The sequence below is a fragment of the Schistocerca cancellata genome, chromosome 5 (genome assembly GCF_023864275.1).
Source record: "Schistocerca cancellata isolate TAMUIC-IGC-003103 chromosome 5, iqSchCanc2.1, whole genome shotgun sequence".
Lineage (NCBI taxonomy): Eukaryota > Metazoa > Arthropoda > Insecta > Orthoptera > Acrididae > Schistocerca > Schistocerca cancellata.
Window position 1 is genome coordinate 300,919,574 of NC_064630.1, and position 14,287 is coordinate 300,933,860.

General features: G+C 41.8%; 1 protein-coding gene across 5 annotated transcripts in view; it reads left to right on the plus strand.

Moving 5' to 3' along the window:
* LOC126187981 (ras guanyl-releasing protein 3-like) overlaps window positions 1-14,287 on the plus strand; it is a 437,195-nt gene that overhangs the window by 139,453 nt on the left and 283,455 nt on the right. The window contains exon 2 of one of the 5 annotated variants that reach the window (XM_049929383.1): window positions 12,954-13,038. The exons of 3 other annotated variants lie outside the window; for them this stretch is intronic. In XM_049929383.1, coding sequence (XP_049785340.1) covers window positions 12,997-13,038 — 42 coding nt within the window. In that variant the 5' untranslated portion in view covers window positions 12,954-12,996. Of the gene's footprint in view, window positions 1-892; window positions 987-12,953; window positions 13,039-14,287 lie in introns of those variants that run through there. One more of the 5 variants, XM_049929385.1, reaches the window with a different exon arrangement.

Consider the following 14,287-nt stretch of genomic DNA (forward strand, 5'->3'; position numbering starts at 1 on the left):
CTGCTAACAGTCACTGTATCTCGACCAACGCGAGCACCAATGTCGCGATACGATAAACCGCAATCACGTTAGGCTAAAATCCGACCTTTATCAAAGTCGGAAACGTGATGGTGCGTATTGCTCCTCTTTACAAAGGGCATCATAACAACGTTTCACCATGCAACACCGGTCAACTGCTGTTTGTGTACGAGAAATCGATTGGAAACTTTCCTCATGTGAGCACGTTGTAGGGGTCGGCACCGACGCCAACTTTGTGCGAATGCTCTGAAAAGCTAATCATTTGCATATCACAGCATCTTCTTCCTGTCGGTTAAATTTCGCGTTTGTAGCACGTCATCTTCGTGGTGTAGCAATTTTAATGGTCTGTAGTGTATAATGTTGAGTGTCTTCAGCTGGATATGACATACGTGAAGAAAGCTACAAACTCTCTTCCTCGACAAACTGAGACCATGCTATTAACGTGATGTCTCCCGGGGCTGACTGATTTTTTCCGGTGTACATTGTGCTCATGTGGCCCTTGGAAGACTCGTGAAGCTTTTCTTAAGCCACTTAGTTTATTCCTAGATTTCGGATAGTACTGCAGGCACGTGCCTCTGGAATCAACGCGTTCTCGGCTCTTAGAAAGTGTGAGGCAGCGGAACGGGTAGTGGTAGTGGTGGTGGGGGATCCGTCTTGCGCAAGCGAGCGGTGGACGCGCGCCGTCCCGTTGCCATGGCGACACGGTGCGGCGCGCGCCCCGCGCCCAGTCTCGACGCCTGCCGTGTGAGCGCCGCTGCAGCCGCCGCCGCCGCTGCCTCTGCCGCTGCCGCGACGCGCTATCGATTCCGGCTCGCGTGGCGCGCGTGTAGTGGCGAGGGCGCCGGGTCTGCCAGTCTGCTCTCAGCTGCTCGCTTCGCGGGCCGACCAGCGTAGAAGGCGTACCTGCGGTCTGCGATGGCCAGTGGGCGCGCGTCTCTAGCCGTCGCTCTCTGAGGACTGTAATCGCTGTAAGCCTTTTCATTTGTACCGTGAAATATGTTTGCACTGAATTTTTTTATGACACATCATTCCTATTTATATCCTAGCTTTGTTCGTGGAGTAGTGAGGCTAGATTTGGGGGATGGACAAAGTTATCTGTATTTGTTTCCTTTTTCTGCACAGCATTCAAAATCCCCTACTGACTTTTCAGACAGGAACTGATAGGCACCGCGGCAAAGATACACCTCTCACAAAATATTAAGATGCGTTCTTTTGTTTACTTACAATTAACTACAAGTTCGTTCGTAATTGCTTGAACAGTTATCTCTAATAAAGATCTCCTTTAAGAAATTCTGCGTTCTTGTATAATTTTCAGTGATTTCAGTAAAAACCCAACTCAATTATAAGTTACAAAGATATTATTTTAAGTCATAATAAATGTCTATATTACACAATGTTGAGTTTTTGTAAAAAAAATTCGCACGCCGTTTCCTTGCTGCAGTATAATATTTATTTACGCTCCAGACGCGTTTCACCTTTTGTATTAGCGGTACGTTCAATGGATTACATCTCGTATAATATAATTTTGTTTTCAGTGTGATACTTACATATTAGAAACAGTTCATACCATATTTTTGATATGAATAAAATGTTAATTACCGTCACGCGTCCTGACAAAATCTGCGTCTCTCCTCGTCAAGGTCTCCTGATTTTACAGTTCCTACTTCGTTTTTATTCGTTAAATAATGTGGAACACTTCACTGGTAATCTAACAATAATTTAAGCTTTATCTTGCGTCAGCCGTTCACAAATATGACCAAGTAAGAGGAAACGCAGATTTGATAGGAAGGATGCGTAACTGTAACACTTCATGTATGGTGTAAACTGTATCGAATCTACAGTTATCACTGGTAGAAACAAGACTGTATCGTTCCAGAAGACTCCACAGAAGATCCCTTTAATATAAAAGGCGAAACAAGTCTTGAACGTTAATAAATATCATATTGTAGCAAGAAAAATCATTTGAATTTGTAAAATGAATAATTGTCTACTTGCTGCGAAAAATGACTCGCCAACAAACTTGAAACCCTTCATTATTTTCAAAGACAGAAAACGCACATATTAGCACCCCGAAAATTTTGTAACCTTTTTGTAGCGTCACTTGTGTCACTTTCTCTTCATTACTGTTTGTAAACATGTCTTTATCTACTCACATAGCTACACAGACTTTTTGCGCTCAAGAACTTCAGTGCCTTGGTCGTAACTCAGTGCAGGAACAGAACATGCGTTTAGGCATGTACATCTGTTGAAGACAGTTATTTATAATGTATGTAAAAATTAAGTGCACCACATTAAGTTAGTAGACTATGAACCAAATTTGTACTACTCATGGACAACTACATATTTCTACTGAAGAGACACTAAGTTCACGTCTTTGTGGTTAGGACGATTATTTGTGTGGAACTGGTATTACCGTAGCTTTATTAACTTAAGCAGTGTAAGCTTTCTCCATGCCTTTGATCCCAGAGACTGTGGTCATGTTTGTGTGAGTTTCATTTAAGTGAGTGAGTGTTAGTGTGTGTGTGTGTGTGTGTGTGTTTGTGTGTGTGTGTGTGTGTGTTGTCTATTTCTGACAAAGGCTTTGTTGACCGAAAGCTTATTTTGTAAGTCTTTTTGTTGTGCCTACCTGCGACTCAGCATATCCCCTACATGGTGAGTAGCAACTAACCTTTTCATAATATTGTTACATTCCATCCTGGATTTTCCATTGTTTGAAGATGTCAGTTATTGTACATACCTTCACTTCTGAAATGGCCCCACCTTTTTAAACACAACTGTTTTATATATCCAATTGTTCCATATGATATTTAAAGCGTTTGAATGTGAACTTCACGTTTCAGAAAAAAAGCTGACTTCAGTCTTTAGTGAGTTAGATGCTACGTAATTCTGAAAGTTAGTATTGACTGTTAACAGAGTTCCCGATCGTGGTCTCCAAGTGTGTGGAAGACTAAGTAAAGTCCAGACATTTCATTGGGACCTAAACTCTAAAATTTAAAGTCATTTTAATATAGTTTTAACACGGTAGTCAATAAAAGAAAGGCAATTAATCACATTTCTAAAGACCGATGAAGAATCAGACTGCACTTGAGATTTGACGATTGTATTTGTCACATACTCATATTTTCAGTACAGACCACAGTTAACATAAATTGACAATAACAGTAAAAACTTATACAATTACGCTGAACATAATTTTTTTATTAAACAAAGCGAAATTGTGGTAGCACACTGAAATATGTTTCGTCCATTATCATCAGCATGTGGGTTAACTGAATAAGAAATTATTTTGGGTTCTTTTCAGATTTCGTTAATTATTCGCCCTTCATGATTTCTCTCCTACTAAAAATTCATTCGGTTTCTCGATTCCGTATTTCACAAATTAAAAAAAAATGATGTCGCTATGCGTCTCACAAATGAACGTATCCTGTTAATCATCCTAAGTGAGTTATTGTTTTACCCTTCAGACGTTCCTGTTATTTACACATCAGTTCGGTGCACATCGCTTGATACTATAGTGAATGCGACTACATTTGATACCGTCCTGCATGAGCCGTTTTGCTGCTGTCCTTGTTTACATTTACACCTCATTTATTGCGCCAAACAACACCGCAGCCACAATATTTCCGAAAGTTTTTTGTAATTTTTCGGTAAAAGTTACAGCTCTCCATCCTTGTATGTGATTAGTCTGATGACTTTTAACCAATGTTTACCCAGTTTTTACAGTACCGGTGTGTCTGCGTTTGCCTTATTTAAAAACATTACTGTATTAAAGTTACGTTTTGCTGAATACTGGCAGATTTTTCTTCTGTCTGAGAATTCCATATTGCGGGATTAAATAGCTTAACTTTCGGACTGTGGATTAAAGTCGCTCGTGCCGCATGCCTAGCGAGACGATTGCACTTGTGCGTCGATGACCTTTCGTCTGCCACGTGGAACATCTCAGGCATGTTGGCGCCCGTTCCTGCTGGTTGTACAAACCAACCGCCCAAATAGCTGTCTAGTAGTTATAAATACGTCACGGCTTCAGCAATCGACGAACGTTTTGCAATTTATGGGACGTAATGAATATTACGCCTCGTAGGAATTGCTGAACTTCTTTAAAAATTGTAGAATGTATGCTTTTGAGCCCACTGGTTTAGTGATGATCTACTTATTTACGTATAGCGCGCATCGTAATACATAGATATATTCATATAGCACTAAAGTCAACATAGTCCATGTGTACTTGTAAAGCCTATATTACGTGCCAAACTTATTTACAAATTAACATCCAAGAATCGGATATAATAAATAGCCTCATCTGTTGCTGCAGGAAAATCGATAAAGTGTCTCTTGTAGGCTCGATTTGGGCATTCTTACACCACGTGCTGGTTTGCTTGTTTTTCGGCTCCGCAGTCACATTTTGGGTGTGGTATTTTCTCCCGTTTAAGGAGGGCGTTTGCACTTCTGTCATGGCCAGAGCGTGTTCGGTTTAATGCCGTCAACATTTCTTGATTTCAGTCTTTTGCAGTTCAGGTCAGCTCTGTCAGTACGTACAGGTTGCTCAGTGATAACAATCTTGCAGTCCTCTCTAAGAAGGCATTTTTTTTTCGCCGAATCTGTGTTGACGGTATGTGACTCAAGGAGGGCAAACATGCAGAAGGGGGCAATATTATTGTGCCACTATCAGTGCGCATAATGTTATTTGGTACCGCATCAATCTATTTCATATGTGAGCTATTAATCCATACATGGGCGCAATATTCCGCCATCAACTGGTGATGTAGGAAGCATATATACTGTGAAGCCGAAAGAAATGTCGCACATTTTTGTAGAAGAGATTAGTCGTCGTCCTCATTTTACGTGCGGTCTCTGTCAGATGTTCCGTGTAAGAGAAGGTCCTATCCAGCGTAACATCTAGATACTTACTGTAGTTGTATTGGTTGAGACGCTTCCCTTCAGCGTTGAAATTCTTGTTGAGTGGCTACAAAGGTGGAAGATTCATACTTATGGTTTAGGTTGGATCATGTTGTGCTGCTATAGCTCAGTCATACGCGTAACTGAACTTCCTGGACTGTGTGTCCAGGATACTGGAAGTATAAAGATTGAAGAATAGTGGGGCAAGGATTGAGCCATGTGGCAGCCCGCTGTTGAGTATTTTGGCAGGGCTAATCCTTTCTCCGGCAGTCACTTTAAAAGTACCTTCCGCGAGCATATTACCAATTTATGGAGGTTAGACACTTATCGATCTCTGATGGATGATGCGGCTAGTTGTACATCTATATGAGAATACCGAGCAACTCAAAATCAGAATCGGTGGTCAGGTAGTAGATGAAGTTAAGGAATTCTAAAATCTTGGCGGCAAAGTAACCAACGAGGCCGGCCGGAGTGGCCGTGCGGTTCTAGGCGCTGCAGTCTGGAACCGAGCGACCGCTACGGCCGCAGGTTCGAATCCTGCCTCGGGCATGGATGTGTGTGATGTCCTTAGGTTAGTTAGGTTTAAGTAGTTCTGCGTTCTAGGCGACTGATGACCTCAGAAGTTAAGTCTCATAGAGCTCAGAGCCATCGTAACCAACGACGGATGGAGCGAGGAGGACATCAAAAGCAGAGTAGCGTCGGCAAAAGGGGCATTCCATGCCAAGAGATGTCTACTGGTACCACACATAGGCCTTAATTTGAGGAAGAATTTTGGAGCACAGTATTGTATGGCACTGAAACATGGACTGTGGGAAAACTGGAACAGAAGAGAATCGAAGATGTGGTGCTACAGAAGAATGTTGAAATTTAGGTGGACCGATAAGCTAAGAAACGATGAAGTTCTCCAAAGAAACGGCGAGGAAAGGAATATTTGGAAAACACTGACAAAAAGAAGGAACATGATGACAGGATATCTGCTAAGACATCAGGGAATAACCTCCACAGTATTAGAGGGAGCTGTAAAGGATAAAAACTGTAGAGAAAGACAGAGAGTGGAATGTTGTTGTTGTGGTATTCAGTCCGAAAACTGGTTTGATGCAGCTTGCCATGCTACTCTACAATGTGCAAGCCGCTTCATCTCAAAGTAACTAATGCAGCCTACATCCTTCTGAATCTTCTTACTGTATTCATCTCTTGGTCTCTGTCTAAGATTTATACCCCTCCCCCTCCCCACCACCACGCTTCTCTCCAGTACAGGTTGTGCCACAAATTTCCTTTCTCCCCAATCCTAATCAGTGCCTCCTCATTAGTTACGTTATCTACCTATCTAATATTCAGCATTCTACTGTAGCACCACATTTCAAAAGCATCTATTCTCATCTTGTCTAAGCTGTTTATTGTCCATGTTTCACTTCCATAGATGGCTACACTCCATACAAATACCTTCAGAAAAGACTTCCTGAAATTTAGTCTACACTGAAGAACCAAAGAAACTTGTACACCTGCCTAATATCGTGTAGGCCCCCGTGAGCTCGCAGAAGTGCCTCAACACAATGTGAAATTGACCAGACTAATGTCTGAAGTAATGCTGGAGGGAACTGACACCATGAATTCTGCAGGCCTATCCATAAATCCGTAAGAGTACGAGGGGGTGGAGATCTCATCTGAACACCAAGGTGCAAGGCACCAACGACACGCTCCATAATGCTAATGTCTGGGGAGTTTGGTGGCCAGCAGAAGTGTTTGAACTGAAAAGAGTGTTCCTGGAGCCACTCTGTAGCAATTCTGGACGTGTGGGTTGTCGAGTTGTCCTGCTGGAATTGCCCGAGTCCGTCGGAACGAACAATGGACGTGAATGGATGCGATTGGTCAGATAGGACGCTCACGTACGTGTCACTTGTCACAGGCGTATGTTGACGTAGTCAGGGGTCCCATATCAGTCCATCTGCACACGCCCCACACCTTTACAGAGCGTCCACCGGCTTGAACAGTCCCCTGCTGTCATGCTGGGCCCATGGATTCACGAGGCTGTCTCCATCTCCGTACGCGTCCATCCGCTTGACACAATTTGAAACGAGACTCGTTCGACTATGTAACATATTTCCAGTTATCAACAGCCCAATGTCGACGGACTCAGGCGAGGCGTAAAGCGTTGTGTCCTGCAGTCATCATGGGTATACGAGTGGGCCTTTGGCTCCGAAAGTCCATATCGATGACGTTTCGTTGAACAGTTCGCACTCTGGCACTTGTTGATGGCCCATCATTGAAATCTGCAGCAATATGCGAAAGGGCTGCACTACTGTCATATTGAATGATTCTTTTCAGTCGTCGTTGGTCCCGTTCCTGCAGGATCCCTTTCCGGCTGTAGCGATGTCGGAGATTTGATGTTTTACCGGATTCCTGATATTTACGGTACGCTCGTGAAATGGTCGTACGGGAAAATCCCCACTTCATTGCTCCCTCGAAGATGCTGTGTCCCATCACTCGCGCGCCGATTATAACAACACGTTGAAACTCACTTAAATCTTGATAACCTGCCACTGTAGCAGCAGTAACCGAACAAACAACTGTGCCAGATACTTGTCTTATATAGGCATTACCGACCGCAGCGCCGTATTCTGCTTGTTTACATATCTCTGAATTTGAACACACATGCCTATACCACTTTCTTTGGCGCTTCAGTGTATATTCCATGTTAACAAATTACCCTTCTTCAGACACGCTAATCTTGCCATTGCCAGACTACATTTTATTTCATCTCTACTGCGACGCCGGACGGAGTGGCCGTGCGGTTCTAGGCGCTACAGTCTGGAACCGAGGGACCGCTACGGTTGCAGGTTCGAATCCTGCCTCGGGCATGGCTGTCTATGATGTCCTTAAGTTAGTTAGGTTTAATTAGTTCTAAGTTCTGGGCGGCTGATGACCTCCGAAGTTAAGTCGCATAGTGCTCAGAGCCATTTGAACCATTTTTTTCTACTTCGACGATCATCAGTTATATTGCTGTCCAAATAGTGAAACTCGTCTACTACTCAAAGTGTCTCATTTCGAAATCTAATTCCCTCAGCATCATCTGATTTAAATCGACCAAATTCCATTATCCACGTTTTGCTTTGGTGTCCTCCTTTCGAGATACTGCACATTCCGTTCAACTGCTCTTCCAAGTCCTTTACTGTCTCTGACAGAATTACGGTTTCATCGGCAAACTTCAAAGTTTTTATTTCTCCTCTTTGGACTTTAATTCGGACTTGAAATTTTTCTTCTGTTTCCTTTACTACTTGGTCAATACATAAATTGAATAACGTCTTGGATAGGCTAACACCCTGTCTCACTCGCTTCTCAACCACTGCTTCCCTTTCATGCCCCTCGACTCTTACAGCTGCCTGCTTGTTCCTGTACAAATTATAAATAGCCTTCGCTCACTGTATTTTACCTCTTCCACTTTTAGAATTTGAAAGAGAGTATTCAGGTCAATATTGTCAAAAGCCTTCTCTAAGTCTACAAATGCTATAAATGTAGGTTTGCCTTTCCTTAACCTATCTTCTATGCGAAGTCGTAGGGTCAGTATTGCCTCGCGTGTGCGAAAATTTCTCCGAATCTAGACCGATCTTCCCTGAGGTCAGCTTCTATCAGTTTTTCCATTCTTCTGTACAGAATTCGTGTTAGTATTTTGCAACCGTGACATATTAAGCTGATAGTTTGTTCTTTAGCCATTCCTGCTTGGCCATTTTGCACTTCCCGCCAGACTCATTTTTTAGACGGTTGTACTTCCTTTCACCTGCTTCATTTACTGCATTTTTATGTTTTCTCGTGTCAGCGCCTGCTTTCTTTGTAATTACATTCTTCTTTAACTCTGAGGGTACTTCGCCTGTCTCATACATCTTGCGCATCAGATAGGCGAGTTTTGTCCTGACTGGCTCCCCAAGGCTACCAGTAGTTCTAAAGGAATATTGTCTACTCCCAGTGCCTCGTGTCCAGTTAGGTCTTTCAGAGCTCTGTCACATTATTCACACAGCATCATATCTCCCATCAGCTTCGTCCAGGTCCTTTTCCATAGCCATAATATTTCCCTCAAGTGCATCGACCTTGTATAGACCCTCAATATACTGCTTCCACATTTCTGCTTTCCCTTCTTTGTTTATAAGACTGATTTTCCATATGAGCTCTTAATATCATACAGGCGGTCCTCTTTTCTCCAAAGGGCTGTTTAATTTTCCTGCAGGCGGCATATATCTTTCCCCTAGTGATATATGTTTCTAAATCCTTACATTTGTTCTCTAGCCATTCCTAGTTAGGCATTTTGCACTTCCCACCAATGTCATTTTTTAGACGTTTGTATTCCCTTTCGCCTGCTTCGTTTACTACATTTTATACACACAACAAAAAAAGTTTTGAATCACCCCAGTTGACAAAACCCCTGAAGATAGACGTTGACTGTGGATATTGTATCACAGACACAATCCCTGTAGACTGTTCAGAGATGTCACTGAACCCGCACAAAGAAGTAAACAGCCATGCATGAGCAGCGCCTATTAGACGGAGAGGGTCCGACAGCCGATCAGTTTCAGTCATTCCACCAGGAAGGAGGTACACGGCTCGTGATGTCTGTAGTTCATCCATCCCTCGACGGCCAATACCGCAGCTCGATCACGTCCATATTGTTACTTTGTGGCAGGAACGGATTTTAACAAGGGAAGTGTCCAGGCGCCTCGGAGTGAACCAAAGCAATGTTGTTGGGACCTGGAGGAGATGCAGAGACGGGAACTGTCGATGACATGCCTCGCTCAGGCTGCCCAAGGGCTACTACTGCAGTGGTGACCGCTACCTAAGGATTATGGCTCTGAGGAACCCTGACAGTAACGCCACTATGTTGAATAATGCTTTTCGTGCAGCCACAGGACGCCGTGTTACGATTCAAACTGTGCCTAATAGACTGCATGATGCGCAACTTCACTCCCGACGTCCATGGCGAGCTCCATCTTTGCAGCCACGACACCATGCAGTGCGGTACAGATGGGCCCAACAACATGCCGAATGGACTGCTCAGGATTGACATCACATTCTTTTCACCGATGAGTGTCGCATATGCCTTCAACCAGACAATCGTCGGAGACGTGTGTGGAGGCAACTCGCTCAGTTTGAACGCCTTAGACACACTGTCCAGCGAGTGCAGCAATGTGGAGTTTACTGCTGTAAGAGGAGGTGCTGCTGGGTATTAGTTGTACCGGTGTGCACAGCAATCTGGACCATCACCTCTGAAGGTCTTGCACTATGGTGGTACAACATGCAATGTGTGGTTTTCATGGGCAATAAAAAGGGCGGAAATGATGTTTATGTTGATCTTTATTCCAATTTTCTGTACAGGTTCCGGAACTCTCAAACCGACGTGATGCAAAACTTTTTTTGATATGTGTATTTTCTCCTGTCATCAATTAAATACAACATCTACTAGCTCTTTCTTTTTTACGTACTTGATTCTCTGCTGCCTTCACTATTTTATTTTTCAAAGCTACTCAATCTTCTTCTACGTTTTCCTTTCTCCTGTTCTTGTCAATGGTTCCTTAATGCTCCCTGAGAAACTCTCTAGAACCTATGGTTCTTTCAGTTTATCCAGGTTCTACCTCATAAATTCCTACTTTTTTGTAGTTTTTTCAGTTTGGATCTACAATTCATAACCAATAAATTGTGATCAGAGTCCACCACATCTCCCCTTGGAAATGTCTTAGAATGTAATGTCTGATTTCATAATATCTGTCTCACCGTTATATAATTAATCCGAAACCTTCCGGTGTCTCCAGTTGTCTTCCACGTATACAACCTACTTTCGTAATTCTTAAACCAAGGGTTAGCTCAGATTAAATTATGTTCTGCGAAAAATTCTACAAGACAGCTTCCTCTTTCATTCCTTTCCTCCATTTCATATTCACCTACTATATTTCTTTCCTTCCTTTTCCTACTACTGAATTTCAGTCCCCCATGAGTATTACGTTTTCTTCTCTCTTAACTATCTGAATAATTTCTTTTGTCTGATCACACATTTCTTCAATCTCTTCATCATCTGCGGAGCTAGTTGACATATACACTTATACTACTGTGGTGGGTCTATCTTGGCTACAATAACGCATTCACTGTGCTGTTTATAGTTGCTTTCCCTCGTTCCTATTTTTTTATTCATTATTAAGCCCCTCCTGCATTACCCCTATTTGATTTTGTATTTGGAACCCCATATTGACCTGACCACAAGTCCTACTCCTGCCACCGAAATTCACTAATTCCCACTATTTCTAACTTTAACCTATCCATTTCTCTTTCTAACCTGCCTAGCCAATTAAGGAATCTGTCATTCCACTCTCCGATCCGTAGAATGCCAGTTTTGTTTCTCCTAATAACGACGTCCTCCTGAGTAGTCCCTACCTGGAGAACTGAATGGAGGACTATTTTACTTCCGGAATACTTTAGCCAAGAGGATGTCATCATCATTTAACCATACAGTAGAGCTGTATGCCACCAGGAAAAATTACGGCTGTAGTTTCCCCTTGCTTTAATACATCCAACAAGTAATTGAGGACGTACGTTGCAGTTGCTGCTACGAGACGAAAACGTCGGCGGGCCGCATCAACTGATGATGTAAAAAGCAGAAAAGGGGTGTCTGTTCTTCCGGCACAAATTTTCACCTGTCACTATCGATTCATTTCAATGCCCAAATGCGGCTAGCGTCATGTAATAACCTTTGAACAATTGTATATCGTCCGTTAGTGATGAAACATGTAGCATAAAGAGAAAGTTGGAACATGTTAAGGTCTTGAAGATAGAGACAATGTTAAGTAAACGAAAAATCCAAACACAATAACAGTATTGAAAACATGGACAATGCTCTTTGTAGAGGTCTTCTCCTTGGTTCGATCTCAGTAATGCATAACCTAGATTTTGCTTTTCCTGAAAGTACTGAGTGAGCCACCAATATTTTCCTTTCCCTTCCTTCTCTTTAACATTTCGTTCAGTTGGGACGTTCCGACGTGAACGAGAATATCAAGTTGCACATGGAACTTCTTGTCTGAAAGAAAAAATATTAAACGCACTCGTGTGTTATTGTCAGGGACAGGGGTTATTTTTCTACTCGCATAGTTTATTATTCGAATGTACATGACATGTTATAACAAGTGGGAAGTCCGTCAGTGGGCCATTCGTATGTGCTGTTCTTCGAGTGTCCTCCACAAAATTGAGCCATAGAAAGAGGTTGAAGAATTATTTATTGTTGTTAAGTTTACAAACATCCAGCCTGATAGATGTTAGTAGAAAATATTATCGTGAGGCTCGAGAAATTTGAGAGTCATTGTATGACAGACATTATACCTCGGATGGTAATTTGCTTCGAGAACCGGAAGCGACATAGTGAATCGAGCGCCATGACTCCGTCACACATTTCAAGATGACAAAAGAACTTGAGCACGGTCGAAGGAATGTAGTGGCTTTTCTCTCACTAAATTAAACAAGAGAGAACACATTAGAGTAGCTTACGAAGTATATAAAATGTACTTTTCTTATCATCTTTACTCTGCTAATGCAGTTCACTAACTGAGTTTGCAAATCTGTACTCCTTTGTTCTGCAAACAGCTATGCAGTTCACAGCTTCGGTCTCCATCTGTCCTAACTGTATTATAGCGTAAGCTGCTCTTCGTTGGTCAGTATTTCTCTTCTACAGTACCTACGATCTTTTATCTCATTTATTTGTTAAGTATGTCTACTAGGTTAGAATTTTCTTTCTTCCATTTTATTATACACAAGACGTTGCGTTTCGCGTGGGAAATGAAATATTTCAAGAAGTTCTAGTACATCTGCCACAATTTTTATGTTACATGAGATAATGGAGTTTTTCTAAAGAGACGTGTCAAACGCTCTTTATTACTAACATGTTTTGGATAATGAAGATAAAACTCAGGTGTTTCATTTTACCATTTTGATTCATTTCCAGACTGTCATCAGAATCACTATCTCCATGCTGTAGCCCTTGTAAGAGTTGCTGCCTACTTTTGTTTTTTCAGATGAGGTTTATTATGAGAATCGCTCTCCAGGCCTGTTGTGATCATGCTGTGTTGTCGCCAGCTGAAGATGTTCTTTCACGATTACGTGAGTATCCACGATACTCTGCCCTACTCCAAGGCTTGTGGTGCGGGCTGCAGCAACATCCTAGCTTCAAAAGGTTTTGGGGAAAGTCCTGCTTTGAGGCAACAATCAGTACAGTGCTGTAGTATATGTTCCTAACAACTGAACGCTTAATGCTCTTTGTGGTGAAATGTTTAACGATTATGGCGGTGCATGTGGTCTGTATGACATTAGAATGTTGCAATATTTTTTTGTCTGATAGCAATCTTGCTCCTTGCTGAAACGCGTTTCCGCTCGAGGAGTCTAACCCTTCGAACCGATATTGTCTTCAACGGGCAAAGAGTGGCAAAATCTGGTAAAAATACTACTTGGTGCAAGAGACCATCTCTGGTTTAGAACAACCTGATGGATTTACCATGTGAAAAAATTCATTCGTAACGACTCAATCTAGTGTGATGATTTTTTCTTACAAGACACTGAGTGTTCGATTATATTTTGTGAGCTTTTAAATATAAATCTTTGTACATTTATATATTCTTCGAGCGGCTTATATTTTTAATACGTCATAGCGATATGTATTGACTTTTTACTTCTGTATTGCGTCAAACTGTTTAGAAGTTTGTAAGAGACATGTATTCTCTAACAAGTCTCATACCTTAAATGATCTTTAACTTACGTTATTAGACAAACGCATTATTTTGAGAATTAGTGAAAAAATAAATTACTCGGTTATTAATAAATAAATTTTGGCCTATATAAAAATGTGTCAGTGGTGAAATAAATTGCATTTGAGTGTTGCGCGATTGCGCGTAATTTCTGGTTTCGTAGCTGTTTATTCCCCTACAATATTATCACTGGACTAGCTAAGTACGGTACTTGTACAAACCGAAGCGAACTTTTTGCATTGAAAATGAAGCTATACTGCTTCTAAACTACTCTGCAAAAGAAACATATTTAGTAATTGTATGATGGAATTCTTTTTTCTTACACAGAGTGAATTCGCAGTCGACAAAATTTCAAAGGTTGTTCAGGGTTATTTTCTACCTATTTTGGTCCAATCGTGGTCTACAGTGGTTCGTTGCACAGTAACTTCATTTCAGTTCTCACCATTTTCTATCTTTCAGATTAGTTTTGTTATCTGAACAGGAAAATAACTGTTGATGGCCGAAGTAGACAGGGTAGAGAATGCATTTCTGAAAAAGACGAACTTGTTAACATCGAATATAAGTTTAAGTGTTAGTAAACCTTTTCTGATCGTATTTGTCTGGAGTTT